Here is a 15,559-nt window from a genome sequence, read left to right as displayed (position 1 = left end):
TGAGTGGTGTGTTGGTACTGTCACTAACTTTCAATTCCTCTTGCCAGTGGGAATCAGGATTGGCTGAAAATCAGACAATCCAAAGTGGTGTCTTAGCCCTCTCCTCCCAGGCATCTTACCAGTTGGATACCTTGGAAGCCAGATTTTCACTTTAGCCTTCTTCCTCTTATTGCTCACTGTTGAGTGGGATGCTAATAACAGAGAAGTAGCTGTAAGATGGGCAGCAGGAAAGCTGTAGGGAAGAAGCAGAGTGCCTGTCTAGGATGGCACAGAATAATCATGAAGAGACTATCACAAAAGAAAGTGATGATCGTCTCTTCCTTCTGTGGGTGTGTCTGACGAAAGAGCCACAGGAACCAGCTCTCCCACCGCAAACAGTACCTAAGGAAAAGACAGGACAGAAACAGTGAAGTATGCTTTTTGTTTAATTCCATGCAGTGGTTTGCTTTGATAGTCGCTCTTGTTCCCATCGCTGTACAACTGTTCACTACAAAGAGGGAGCCGGCATCAGAACCCACACAGGGAGCAGGGGAACGGATGGTACTGGAGACCACAGAGGAGACAGATGAGGGAGTTCATCTTGAGACCTGACTTCAAAAAAAGAAGTTAATTTGCTCCAAATAGAAAGGAACTCAAATTACTGCAATCAAGAATCAAAGTGGGTCGTCCCACTTCCAGAGTCTGAGACATTGTCACTCTGGAGGTGGTGAGCTACCTGGACAGTACGGCCAGTGAGGTTAGCTTGCATGTTCTGGAGTGGAGGTCCCTCTGGCCTGCAGCCATTGGAGGACCCTGTCTGCCTGGTCACAGGCAGCAGCCTGGGGTAGAAGCCAGCGTTCCCCTGAGTGCTCTCTGTGGCTCTAGAGACTAGGCCTGGGATTCAGCCAGAAGTTTCCTTAAACAGTGGCCTTGCCATCTGCTTGGGGGCTGGTTCTGTGTGAAATCCTGCCATCATGCTCTGTGCACATGACAGTTAAAAGGCTTAACCCAACTCCTTTGGGGTAACCTTGTTTCTCAGAACGGTGATCTCAGAGCTCCCCTCTTCTGCCACCTGTCCCTGAGAAGTGTTCCAGGTTCCACAAGGGTCCTCCACTTGGCAGCCTAGTTCTTTCCAGTTTGAATAGGTGCTTGCAGTATTGGCTGTAACATGCAAACAAGCAGACTAATATGATTTTACGTGCTAGCCTGTGAGGTTGGTAACCATGGCAGGGTGAGTATATGAGCACATTTCTTTCACTGAAATCAGCAATGAAGAAAAATCTCGCTGCTAGAATGGCACAAAATTCATACTGACAGTACAAGTCAAAGGATGAAAAAGAGTGTCACACTGTTTTGGTAGATCAGTCTCATAGAGTCTAAGGAAGAAGCAAGTGACTGGGACTTAGGTTAACTTTCGGTTTATAGAAGGTAGTGGAGGAACATGCTCATTTAACACAATGAAATGATGTAAATGAAGAGACATTTTGGAATTCAGTGTCAGTGATTAGAGATTATTAAGTCGGAATTGTAGTCCACAAGGGCAGTGGGTGGGAAGCATGTGGCCTTTTTCCTGCCATTGGTGCTGCCCCTGATAGCCACAGGGCGGGATCGATCAGGAGTGCACGGGTGCAGTCCTGTTACTCTCCTGCCAGAGCTAACCTGAGATCTCAAACCACCTTAAGAAATTATGAGGATAGAGCTGGGATGGCAAACAGACCTACCCTCGCACACCAATTCCAATCAAGTGGTAGTCATTGTGCCAACTGCTGTGTTGTGAGAGGTTCTGAGGCTTTGTCCAGGCTCAGTAGGAAAGAATATGGTGATCAATAAATAACACTGGTCTTGGATATTTAGGGTGGTGATGGTCGATGGTGGGATGGGGTGGTATTTTGGTTTTGGGCTTGGGGGAAAAACAACATAGCACACTATATTGCAGAGCAGGTTGGAAATTCCTTAGATTCTGTTTGTAGAAATCAGTTCCAGGAAGTTCAAAGAGGAACATTTTAAGAAAAGGGGAAAAAAAAGGGTAGATCAATAAGGCTGCATTCCCACTGAAAAAACATCAATGCTCCACAGTAGGAGAGGGCATTTAAAACTGGGTTGGTACCAAAACTCCAAATCATCAAGTCTATTATTACTTAGGGTAAGAGGAAAATTTAGTACAATGAGGCCCTGAAATCCTACTGAAAATATCTTTAATTCTAGAAGGATGGATTTGTTGATACAAAAGTTTTTAAATATCTGAACTTCAAGTAGGTCATATCAAATCATCCTACCACAGAGCTAGCACCTTCACCTTTCTGGGTAGGTGCTCTCCTTGATCTTGCAAACAGGTCTAAATTTGAATGGTGGTGAGGTCTATTCTGATTTCAAAGGGGATGCAGGCTTCCCAGTCCTTCTGCTAAGCAATTTTAAGAAAAATTGTTATTCAGAGGACATGATCTGGAAACAGATGGAAATTAGAACCGAATGCCCATCTGCAACACAAATTAAAACTCATTATCTTGCAGTCAGTCAAAAACAGATGCTAAATGAATGTGGACATTCATCCCAAGGGGGGTTAAACTCAATCAACAATGAAGTTTGAAATGACAGCCCTGGGAGTCTCCTTAAAGCACTGTTGCCCAGTTGTCAGGACTGAAGAGTTCGCTCTTAAATTCCCTGAGCTCTTCATTCCACACTCTTCAGATGACTGTGGAGCTGTTCTCAAAGAAACACACTCAAGTTCAAAACTGTCCTGGTTACTTCAAAGGCAGAAAGTGAAGGGTGGCCTGGGATAGAGAAGGCATTTCTCTTTTAACCTCACCTAAAGACACCTCTTCTCTAAAGCCTCCCGTCACTTCTGCTAACAAGTTAAAATGCTCAGTGTGAAGCTTTATTCAACTCTTGACAAGACAGTGACTGACAGAAGATTCTACACTATCTGATACCCTAATATGCTCACAATAGTCAATCTAGACAGGTATGTGGCATTATGACAGTCAAGAGAGGAGTTCAAAAAACTTATCACAATTATGAGGTATTGGGTGGGTTTTCCAGGAAGACCATCATGGAAAGGTATAAGCCCCTTTGACCTTCATCTTTCCCCTTGGCCACTAGAGGTGGGCAAGCTAGAAAAGCTGAATGATCAATGTTTTATATCAGACAGAAAGAGGACACAGAGTCACAGCCTCTCTGTTCCCAGAAGTAACAAACGAGAGAGATTCACAGTATGGTGTATTCTGAAGTCAGAGGATGAAAAATATGGCCTTTTCAGCTACTTTTCCAGCTCTGCGATTCTCTAAGTGACTAGGCCTCATCCTAGAATTTCTGTAGTCTTGCTGTGTGATGACATCACAACTAAGACATTTTCTGTCATGCCATCTCTTTATTTCCTTTTTTAGTCTCACAACTAGGAGAAAAAAAGGCTGGAGTTCCCCGGTGGCTCAGCAAGTTGAGGACCTGGCACTGTCACTGCTGTGGCTCTGGCTACTGGCGCCATCCCTGGCTTGGGAACTTCCTCATGCCACAGGTGTAGCCAAAAAAAGAAAAAAAAAGAAGGGATTTTACGGCATCTAGCAGGAAGGAGATTACAAACCATGCTGCCAGTTGTTGAAACCATCTATCCCTCAGGTCCCATGTAGAATCCCTCTAAGCCTGTTTCTCTCAGGGTATTAAATAATTCTCTTTGTGCGTCTACTGTAGTCTCATGATTTTATTTCTTAAGAAACGTGAGAAAGTATACAGCTTTTGAACTCTTTGTCTGCCACTCAGTCATCTGCCCACCTAGGAGCTTTTGTGATCAGGTCAAAATCACAATGTATCCATTGGGCTCCAGGGCAGAACCTCAGATGATTGTTGTACAGAGAAAATGAGGGAACACAGCTAAGACCAATACCAGGGAGCTCCCAAACGGCAGCTACATTTTCATTCCTTCATAAAAATCATAAAAATCCATAATAATTCATGGTTAGCAATAAACACAATCATTGTGCTATACCGTAAACCACACCTTCTGATCGACAGAAAATGAGAATGATAATAATTATTATAAAATAAAATAACAATGATAATAATGCCATAACTTAAGATCTTTCATGTAGGCCAGCTACAGAATTTATACAAAATGGAATAATTTAATGAAACAATACTGCTCTCTGTATAAGTTAAACATTTTCCTTCATCCTACCTAAGGGCTATAAATTACAGACACTAAATTTTAAATCAATGTCTCAACATAAAGTGTAAACAAATGGAGGGATCGAACAAGCAAAAGGAACTGCTCTCAATTCCCTCCTGCGTTTCCTTTTTGGCTGATGCAGTCAGTGACACCCAGAGAAGCGCAATGTTTTCATCTGCATTGGAAATGGTTTAATACCTGTGTGCATAAGTCTTTCCTGATGTCCAATACGATGCAATGTTAAAGCCTCTTGCCATCCTCTCCAGGTCTTCAGCCTACAGAGGTTGTTGGCAGTAATTGATCTTGGGGGCAGAGATGGGAAGTAGGCCAACACCTGCTTTTATATAAAATTCTAGATAAAATTTTCCTTAAAGCTGAGGCACCAATGACGTACCCTGGGATGCTTCTCAGAGCCCATGACCATGGAGACAGGCAGGACCTCATACCTCGGACAGTGTAAACTCTTTCCGATCGCTGCTCAGCACCAGTTGTTCTTTCTACGAATTTCCAAATCCAATTATTCAAGACTGCATTGACCCAAACATGTTTTACAAACAGCACTTAACAAAAATGCTCTCATGGTGGGGGAGGGGGTGCCTTTGCAAGTTGCTTATTTTGCCTTTATTCTGATGGTGGCGGCCAGTCACTAAAGCTTCCAGGATAGAATGGGTTAATATAATCAAAACATGGGTGATGGTTTGGGATTGGACATTGGGCAGACTCACACACATCCTAGCTGCCTTCAAAGACTAGTCTGTTTAAATCAACAAAACTGGTAGACAAGCACCCTGGTTCCAGGGAGCGGTGATCCCATCTTCTCCACAGAGCTGAACCGAAATAGTCTGAGAATGTACTTTTACAAATTCCCATGTGCTTTCCCAACACTGCTGGACATTCTCGTTTTGTCTTAGCCTTCTCTCCTCCTCAGGCTCTCCCTCCCCCGCCCCCATTTTCCCTAAAAGAAGTGGTCAACAGATGGAAAGGAAATAGGCTACAGGAAGATGGCACTTGAGTCTGAAAAATCAACACGTTGGTCAAGGTAATGCGTTTGCCAAGGTAATGGCATGGACAGCATTAAAAAGCGGAACACTTGTCAAGGACAAAGTTGGACGCTATCTGTAAGTCTCACTACCAAATGCTGCTTAAATTGTTTAAAAAATGAGATCAGCTTCCACATATACAGTTTTCTTTTTCCTCCCAGAGGAAGCACATGCCCTCAAAGACCTTGGGTGTAAGTATTTGGTCTCCAAACTTTTCTAGGTCATTTCCATCACCCATCTGGACAAGCTAGTTGAACTTAATGCCATCTGTTCTCAAGTTACCTGGAATTGCTTTTCTTTTGCTGTCCTGTTTTCTAAAATGCCCAGTATGTCTTGCTCTGGCTCTTCTTCCGTCACTTAGGGCCAAAAGAACTGGTCCCCTGTTCAAGTAGCAATAATACCTCCTGGCCCCACAAATTCCCAAGGATGTTGCTCCTAAATTCCACTTCTTGTCTTTCCTCTTTTTTCTCTCTCTCTCTTTTTTTTGCAAGAAATTATTGTCTTTCTCTCTATCATATATAGTTCACTCTTTACAGTACAAAGTGTTAAAATGTCAAACAAAAATAAATATCAATGTTACAGTAGCTAGAATTTCAATAAAATAGATCCCTGCCATTCTTGATTGAAATGTTCAGTGAGACTTAATTTCATTTGGATTTCTTTTTTCCAGAGATTTGCGAAGTCTCATGTTCCTGTTATTGCAGCTCATTTCTAGGGGTAAGAAAGATGGGGCAGCTCTCTTCCCAGATAAAAAAGCAGGGAGAGAGTGGGAAGAGTCTGGGGATGGGATGGATGTGAAATGCCAGTATAGCCATGAGATCTTCAGGATGTGTATTCTTTCATTACCAAGTAGCAGAGCTGTAGTGTTGATTGGTCCTAACTGTGGCATCAGAACACTCCCCATCTGAAGAGTCACAGTCCGATTCTTCAAACTGCATAGGATTCTGCAAAGTCAAGACAACGTAAGACCTTAATTCTTTTCTGCACTCACTCAGTAAACATATACTGAATACTTGCATGTGACAGATACTGCGCTAGGTTGCTGGCGGAGATAAATGAGACTAGGTCCTGTTCTTGTGGGCTTAATGGAGAAAGAAAACATAAAGATGATGATGACAATGATGATGAAGGTGATGACAGTGATAATAGTGCCCCCATAGCCCACATATATTGTTACTGCATTCTAGGCACTGCTGCAAGTGCTTTAACATCTATTAACCCACTTAATCCTCACAACAACCCTAAAAGATAGAGGCTGTTATCATACCCATTTTAAAGATAAGGGAACTGACCTATGGAGAGGTTAAGTGGCCCAATGCAGCACAGTGAGTTCATGGAAAGGCTGAGATTTGCATCTAGGCAGTCCAATTCCAGGGTCTACACTTCCAACCACTAAGCTATCCTGCCTCTCAGAAGGCGGTAGTGTGCATGAACTAAAGTGTTACACGGGCCATGATGGTATCCCCCAGGGCTGGTGGGGATGTAGAGGAGGGAGGCTCACCTCCTTAACCAAGTTGGAAGATGGGGCTGGAAGGAAGTGATGCTTGAGTTACATCTTGGGATGAAGGGTTCCTGAGCAGTTCCACGTATGTGCTTCATGTGGGAGAGCTGCGCCCATTTGGGAGGCGCTTTGTCATCTCTACTTCAACTTACTTCATGGAGGCAGTGTTTTATCTTACACTCTAGATGATAACTGTAAAGACCCTAGGGGACTTGGTATGTTCTAACTCAAAGAGCTCAAGGAAGGGAACAGTGATGAGAGAACAGAGGAGCCCCCACCTCATAGCCACGTTCCTCTGAGCACAGCTTGCCCAGAGACATCTGCGTCTTCACGCGGCGCACAGCACACTCCTTGTCGGAGAGCCCATCTGAATGCGAGGATATCTCAATGGGGATCTCCGGCGTCTGGGACAGCAGGTCATCTAGCTTCTCCGCCAGACAGTCTTCAAGTTTATCTGCCAACTCATCAGGACTGTTTGAGTGGTCACTGGTATTTCCCTCCTCTCCGTCAGACACAGAGAAATTCTCAGAGCTAAAGGTTGAATATGACTGGCAGCTGCTGATGCAGCGATGGGGCCTGGAACCACAAAGCACCAGAGGAACTTAGTCACCAGAATGGCTACTTTCCTTTCCTTGTCACTCACAGCCTTGGTGGTGACAAGGTGTCCAGTGTTTCTCCTGACCCTGAGGGTAAGTCAAATCCAGCAAGGCAGAAGCTGTTTAAAGCAACTGAAAGGAAATTTGAATGTCCCCTTTCATTTGGTTTATACATCTGTGCGGTCCCACACAACACACCAAAGCTGATGGCTACCGCTGGGCTTTGAGAAAATCAGCTCATGGGTATGAAGCTGTTCACACTGAAATTATGCTTCTTATTCATAGAGAAACAACCACCTAGATTCTCACAGGTGAAAGAGATTTGGGGGATTCTCTGGTCTGACTCATTTCCCAGAGCAGAAAACTGGAGGCAGAGAAGGGAAGTGACTTGCTCAAGGCCAGACGGCAGAGCCGGCCACAGGCCAGGTCTACTCATGCTCCTCCAGTGTCCTCTCCCTGCCCTCCACTGGGCCTGGCAGCTCTGGAAGGCCAAGTGCCTTCAGCACCCCTGCTGACCGACCCTTAAGAGAAATGAGCCTGGAAGGGACATCCACTCTGCAGCTGTGGGCACTGCCCAGCCAGTTGGTGGCTCATTCCTGGTACCATCTGGGTTTAGGCCTGGTGAGGCAAATCTTCTGGGAGGAAGGAGGGGATTTACAAAAGTTCCTCATTTCTTTCCCATTGCTGACAGGTAGCCTAGTAAATACGAATGCCGTTAGCTTACACTGATTAAAAAAAAAAAGTAAAAATAAAAATAGATGGTGCTTTCCCTCTGTCATTGGCTGATCTTTCTGCATTTCTTAGGACACATCTGAGGTTGGCTGATGACCAGGCCAGGTGATGGGCTGGGGGTGGGGGTGTCAAGGACACACGAAGAGAGGCCAGAGGTGGGGAAGTCCATGTGGGAAAGGGAAGTTAAGGTAGGGCTCACACAACCTCTCAAGGCTGGGAATCCAGAGGGAGGCAGGAAGAAGGATATTATAAAAAGCAAAACCGTGAAGTAACAAGAAGATTTGCATCATGGCAAGAAGGTGGGAATTCATCAGGTGGGCTAAGTTAATGGTGTGACATAGGAACGAAAGCTGGGAGTAAACATAATTGTGATGCCCAGAGAGTGAGGTCAGAGGATGAAAAGGCATTTTATCTGGGTTCATTCTCTGCATAGGAGAAAATACAGCATCCAAGGAGACAAGTTAGCAATGGCAATGTGGTAGGAATAGCCCAGGGGATGAGAACAGATTTCAATTTTTTTTTTTTTTTTAAGGACGACACCCACGGCATATGGAGGTTCCCAGTCTAGGAGACGAGTCAGAGCTACAGCTGCCAGTCCATACCATAGTCATAGCAACACCAGATCTGAGCTGCGTCTGCAGCCTACATGACAGCTCATGGCAATGCCGGATCCTTAACCCACTGAGCAAGGCCAGGGATCGAACCTGAGTCCTCACGGATACTAGTCAGATTCTTTTCCACTGAGCATGACAGGAACTCTGAACAGATGTCAATTTTGTGCGCAGCATAGGGACCCAGAATACAATTTACCAAAGTACGAGAAGTCCCTTGATTTCAGGAAATTTCTGGTTTTTGGGCAACTACACAAATCTTCCTGGGGGTATTCCTAGAATCTTACTCTTCAAGAACAGAAAGCCTATTAGCAGAACAGACCTCCTGGGAGAAAACTACCATCCATACTTCTACATAAGGACAGCTCTTAATTCTAGAAGTAGAGGGAGGTGGTCCTTCTTTAGTCCCATAAGCAAAATTATTATTGCCAGCTAGGCAGGAAGCTATTACCATGGATGGGCTAAAGGAGGACTCAGTTCATCTAGTCATACTTGAGGTCTAAAATCCAAGGCAGGGAGAATGGCTGTGGACTAAATTGTGTCCTCCCCTGATTCCTATGTTGAAGCCTTACCTGCAATATAACATGACTGAATCTGGAAAGAGGGTCTTTAGGAGGTAATTAAGGTCAAGTGAGGTCAAAAGGGTGGGGCCCCAATCCGATAGGACTGTGGCCTTATGAGAAGATGAAGACCTCTCTTTTTTTTTCTCCCCCACCAAGTGAGGACACAGCAAGAAGGCTGCTGTCTGAAAGCCAGGAACAGAATTCTCACCAGGGACCCTGGATTCCAGAACTAGGAGAAATAAATTTCTACTGGTTAAGATACCTAGTCAGTGGCACTTTGTTAATGACAGTCTGAGTAGACTAATATGGGGAGGTACACTAGAAACCAGTAAAATTACCCATAAAGCAGTATGGACATCACATAAACTGCCCACTATATTCTGTTATAACCTTGAATCCATGTTTTCCTCATCTTGGAGTTCCTATTGAGTGATAAACTAGATAAACTAGAATCTGCTGTGCACAGCCAGCTGTTAAAGTAGGTAATGGGAAACCATGAACACAGTAGGTTCAAAATTTCCTATTCAGAGGCCGTTAGAAAGTGGCCTGTGATGGAACTGGAGGTGTGGCAAACTCGGGATTCTCCCTGATTACACTGAGAGCAATCATACGTGTTTATCGGTTTTACCTCTGTCTTCGTGGAAATTCAACTTCACTATCTACTTCCCCTTCTTCCTCTTCAGAGGAGTCGTCTCCACTCTGAGGAGAACAAGGAAAAAAGAGTCTTATTTCTCTTTCTCTCTCTCTTTCACACACACACATACACACACACACAGTCCCCGTAAAAGATTTAATTATTATCAAGGGCACTAAATAATAGCTTGTTTAGTGTCATTTTTAAACATACATCTATATATCTATCTATATATCACATATGTTTAAAATATAGATGTCTTCATTCATTCATTAGCAACTTTCCCTGGGTGTCCCTAATGACAGGCCCTGCACTAGATGCTGGAGGACATACAGAACCGGGTAAGACTGGGTTATCTTTGCCCTCAGGGAGATGAAGACTCCATGACAGTGTCCAGAGGTGAGTGATGAAGAGGGCAAACTGGGAAACTGGACAAGACGTCTTGGATGTTGAGGTAGTCTCTCGTAACTATTATCACTAGTGGCTCTAGGCTCTGGAGACTCCAAGAAGAAGTGATCTTTCAGTTCTTCAAAGCCCAACAACTACTTTCTCCCCTTTTATGTAACAGTCACCTTTTCACTAATTTTATTGTTATTACACTTACATCATCTCTACTACTAAGACAAGCATTATTTAAGGTCAGACCACATCTTGGTCTACTGTACTCCTCCTCCACCATTATTACAACACTGCATACAAAATAGTTGCTTAGCACATGACTGAGGCGGATGGGGGCATGGATAAGAGCTCCGGTCAGGACCTCTGAGGCTTCGTCATTGTTTTGTGGTTGATTTGGGAGGTTGGGTAGTGTCCCATCTGAGAGCATGATCTCCCCTGTGAGGGAAGATTCCACCTCCCTTCAAGGGCAGAGGAAGAGCCACACTGAAGATCAATTGTCCTTAATCCCACTGTCACGAGGCACTGGATCACTACAATCCTTTGTGAGGTGGGTAACTGGGCCCAAAGAGCTGTATCCAAAAATTGAGGATAATTCTTTCTTAGTGTCAGTTCTAATAATACATCACTCTTACCCATCTGTATTCTGATCTGTTTTTTTGAGGAAGAAAGACAGGGATGGCGTTATCCTGACTGTGGAGACAAGCATGTGCCCCTCGGTAGCCATGGGGGTGTATCTCAATGGAGGGAAGTGGAGCTGCACTGTGGGGGTGCAGGTCTAGTGAAGTCAAATGTAGAAGGGGTGTGTTCCATGGCCCGCAGACCCGCAGATGCATCAAAATGGCATCTGGATGGTTCAAAGATACACGTTACTTGGGAGGGGACCAGGGAACTGGGTGATCACTAATGGGTGCAAGGTTTCTTTTTTGGGGTGATGAAAATACTCTAAAATTAGTTGTGATGATGTACAACCCTGAATAAAAAGAACTGAGTTGTACACTTTAAGTGGGAGAACTTTTTGGTATGGGGATTAGATCTCAATAAGATTGTTACCAAAAAGAAAAAAAAAATATATATATATATGTTACTGGCCACAGGAATTAGAGGAGCAGAGAATGGATTAGCCCAAATCCACTGCACTACTCGAAACACAATTTATCTCTGGGAATGCTTGGTCAGTGGTAGCACTGTATGTAGAGAAGGGAATACAGTTCTGAGGCAGTGGCCCCGAGCTTCAGCTTCTTTTTTAGTAACTGTCTAGTTGGCCAAAACATGCCCTTTCACATCTTAGACATTTTCATTCCTTCAACTGAACTGATGAATGAGATGCTATGAAACAATAGTTAGAACTGAGTGGGTGTTTTCTGAGTGCTAAATACTTTTCACACACAGCCTTACGCAAGATGAGTGCTAAATAGTTTTTACACATTTTAAGCAAGATAAGCTCACATTTTTGGAAGGTTGCCACATGCCAGGCCTGGTTCTAAATGCTTTATCAACTCGTTTAATCTTCACACCAACCAATGAGGCAGGATCTACTATTAGCCTCACTTTGTAGATAGGAAACCGATGATTTTTTAAAAAGGTACTAAATATTTATGATTTTTATAAAGGTACTAAGTGGAAGAGTCTAGCTTTGAACTGGGGTCTGTCTGACTCCCAAGACTGCATCTAACCACAAGGGAGGAGAAGTAGATGGCCTCTCAGCTAATAAACCACAGGCAGCCAGTGGGCAAGGAGGAGAGGAACAGGTTTCAGGGACTGAGAACTGGCTAGGTCATGATGGTTATTAATTAAGTGATGTTTTTATAAAATACACTGTGAAGAAAGCTGGTTCCATGGGGGATTAATAGACGTTATTTTCATTTTTTTATTTTTTTGTCTTTTTAGGGCCACACCTGCAGCATATGGAAATTCCCTAGCTAGGGGTCAAATCAGACCTACTGCTGCCAGCCTACGCCACAGCCATGGCAACACAGGCTCTGAGCTGCATCTGTGACCTACACCACAGCTCACGACAATGCTGGATCCTTAACCCACTGAGCGGATCAAACCCTCATCCTCATGGATACCAGTCAGGTTTGTGCTGAGCCACAATGGGAACTCAAACAGATGTTATTTAAAAAATTTTTCTTTCTTTTCTTTTCTTTTTTCTTTCTTTCTTTTTTTTGCCTTTTAGGGCCACACCCGTGGCATATGGAAATTCCCAGGCTAGGGGTTGAAATGGAGCTGACCTACACTGCAGCTATCAAGCCATGTCTGCCACCTATATACACCACAGCTCACAGCAACACCAGACCCCAACCCACCAAGCAAGGCCAGGGACTGAACCCACATCCTCAAGGATACTAGTCGAATTAATTTCCACTGCGCCACAATAGGTACTCCCAACAGATGTTATCTTAGGTGTTATTTTTAAAAGGCAGTATGTCAAGTAGGTGAGGAAATGCTGGATTAAACAAGGTTACTGCGTGACTTCTCAAAGCCTAGGATTTTTTTTTTTTTTTTCAGAAGTTCCCAGACCAGTGATCAAACCCACATCACAGCAGTGACCTAAGCCACAGCAGTGACAAGGCTGGACCCTTAACTGCTAGGCCACCAGGGAACTCCCAATCCTAGGATTTGTTAATGTGTACTAGGAATCTCTAAGAAGGGCCAGAGGATACTGTTTCCCAAACTTGTTTTGTAATGGGATCCTTCCTTCTTGCAATATCCCTTAGGACTAGGCTAGGGTAGTGGGTTCTAAACTCTTTTGAATACATATCCCTAATATATGGCTATTTTTCTATTTGTAAATTATATACATTTGAATCAGTTCCCTGTATTCCTTAGTCCATCACTTAAGCAGTGTGGAAAGTGCTAAAAGTAAAAAAAACATACGAACCCAAACCCTGCTATTTATGTTTTTATCATCTCATCTTTTCACAAAATGTATACTTTTTAATGTATGTTTTATAATGCATATGACAGGCTCTGACATTCCATGAAGGCAGTGAGCCACACTGCTGCTGTCGTTACACCTTACCTTCTGAAGGGGCCTGGTTTTTCGAGGTAGCACTGGGGGGGTGATGTGATGAGAGGTGCCAAGGGGTGATGCGGACCTACAGCTGCTGAATTCATTCTCTTCCATCTTCTCAGAAGCTTGAGCACTTTCCGACAGGGGATTGTGTGCTGGTGACTTGAAAAGGTTGGGGCTCCTCCCCCCTGGCTCAGCAGAGGGCAGGTCTAAGGACCCACGCTGCTGCTCTGGCCTGCACTGGAGGCAGGGGTCATAGGGGTCAGCCTGACAACAGCCCCAGGGGCCAGCCTGGCCCTTGTCTGGCTCAGAACTTCTCCAGCAATCTGCTGCCATGGCCGTGGAGATAAGGTCAGGGCTAGAGCCAGGCATCTGTCTTTGAGCGTGGTTGCTGAGTGGGCTCCGCAGGGCGGCCGCTGGGCCAAAATACCTCAGGTTGTTGGCGCAGGTTGCGATGTCCTGTCCGTGCATATTGAGTCTGGGATGGTGACTCTGAGACGTGGCAGGAGGGGGTTGCTGGTATTGCTGCTGCAGAGGATTAGGGTGATGCGGAGAAGGATATTGGGACTGAGCTTGGTGTAGGTAAGTGGGATGGGGGGAATTTTCTCGGGCTGGCTGGTTTTTCAGGATCGCCGCAAAGTCATTATGGCTGCCTCGGCTATTCCCACGGCGGTGGCGTGGTTTGCTCCGATATCGGCCCTTGCTGCTGGAGGTGGACATTTTGGGACTTCCAGACAAAGGGGATGCAGTGGGAGCCACTTCCACACTGGGGATACCTTCGGATCTCAACAGATCTGGCCTGGGAGAAAAGAACAGGTTTGGTTTTAAACACATGAAAACACATTCAAGTTTGGGGAAACATATCCCAGGCCTTAAAATAGACATACATTTTGAATCATGTTACACACACATGGATTTAACCAATGGAGATAATAGATGTACAGAAAGATGTTGGAACGTGTTAGGTTACAGCTTTGTTTATAATAGCAGAAAGCTAGACACAACCTAAATGTCCATGTATAGAGGATTCCCTTTATTCCTTCTGGATTTCCTTCTGTACCTCATTAGGTGACTCCCTGATACCCTTTAAATTCTGCTTTACAGGCTTCTTGACTTCTTTCTCCCAGTATCAGCCCTCAGCTTGGTGCCAATATGCCAGTGCATAGGCATGGGTTTTTGCCCTTGATCAGAAATCTGTCTGATGATGGATCCACAAGGGATCACTAAGGACGGAGGTCTGGGTCCATGGAAGGAAACCTCAGCTAATTAGGCAAGAGGCTAAGTTCAGGGAGTTTGGTCTAGACACAGTCCCCTTGAGGGCTGGGACTAAGTCGTATCCACCCCTGCCTGTGGAGGACACTAGCAAGGAGTCTTGCTCATAGTACATACATAATAAACTTTTCAGGAAGGGGCAGAAGACAGTAGGAACAGAGGAGGAGGAAATTAGTAGAGAGTCCCAGAGGTTGCTCAGAGCCAGCACAAGACGGGCTCGTCAGGAGCGACCCTGGTGTTTTACGGCGTTCCTAAAGGAGAAAGGGTCTCTCTTAGCCCACGTGACTGAGTCAGGTGCAGGAGGAAGCCGGAGCCTGCAAGTAAGCCTTGTGCACACCAATAAATGGTTTCTGAACTGATGAACTGATTCATCACAGAGATCATGGGATGCCAGGTTCTTCCCACCAGAAAGTAGCCCCACTGTTCTTTGAGACCAGACAGACACAAATCAGCTGGAGATTTCAGAGCTTTAGAGCCCACCTTTTTTTTTTGAAACAAAAGAATCCTTTACTCAAATGAATTATTATGAGAAACCCAATATATAAAACAGATATAGTAAGAGAACAGAATGGTGGCTGCCAGAGGTGAGGGTTGGGAGCACAGGGTAGGTGAAATGGGTAAAGGGGGTCAAAAGGCACAAACTTCCAGATATGAAATAAATAATTCATAGGTAATGTACAGCATGGTAACTACAGTTACATAATACTGTACTGTATATTTTTAAATTGCTAAGAGTAAATCTGAAAAGTTCTCATCAAAGAAAAAAAATTTGTAACTATGTCTGGTGATAAATGTTAACAAGGCTTATTGTGGTGAGCATTTTGTAATATACACATAGGTTGAATCATTAAGTTGTACACTTGAAATTAATATATTGTTACATGTCCATTATCTATTTAAAAAACAAACGTGGATATAGCTGAAGAAGGGTGGAAGAGCAGAAGCCCTCCCCCACAGGGCTCCCCTGTTCTCTCTTCCCTGGGCAGAGAGACATCTGTACAAGCTCTAGGGGGTCCCAGACATTGCAGGGAAACCACAGATGCAGTCCTGCCTTCATCCT

The 15,559-nt window shown here is 44.4% G+C and overlaps 1 protein-coding gene across 13 annotated transcripts in view; it reads right to left on the bottom strand.

The window, feature by feature from the left end:
- Positions 1 to 3,658: 3,658 nt before the first annotated feature.
- The window catches only part of MAP3K13 (mitogen-activated protein kinase kinase kinase 13), a 176,386-nt gene continuing 164,485 nt past the window's right edge, over positions 3,659 to 15,559 (bottom strand). For all 13 annotated transcript variants that reach the window (XM_021069980.2, XM_084990591.1, XM_084990590.1 and 10 more), the window contains 4 exons: positions 13,237 to 14,026; positions 9,810 to 9,880; positions 6,958 to 7,255; positions 3,659 to 6,122 (listed from right to left, as the gene is read on the bottom strand). In XM_021069980.2, the coding sequence (XP_020925639.1) occupies positions 6,021 to 6,122; positions 6,958 to 7,255; positions 9,810 to 9,880; positions 13,237 to 14,026 (1,261 nt within the window). In that variant the 3' untranslated portion in view covers positions 3,659 to 6,020. The remainder of the gene's footprint in view (positions 6,123 to 6,957; positions 7,256 to 9,809; positions 9,881 to 13,236; positions 14,027 to 15,559) is intronic.

The sequence above is a fragment of the Sus scrofa genome, chromosome 13 (genome assembly GCF_054392235.1).
Source record: "Sus scrofa isolate SSC_HxYL_T2T_F1_AM1 chromosome 13, Sscrofa_HxYL_maternal_Yorkshire_Landrace_v2.0, whole genome shotgun sequence".
Lineage (NCBI taxonomy): Eukaryota > Metazoa > Chordata > Mammalia > Artiodactyla > Suidae > Sus > Sus scrofa.
Note: the sequence above shows the minus strand (reverse complement) of the source record. Positions and strands in the feature narration are given on the sequence as shown.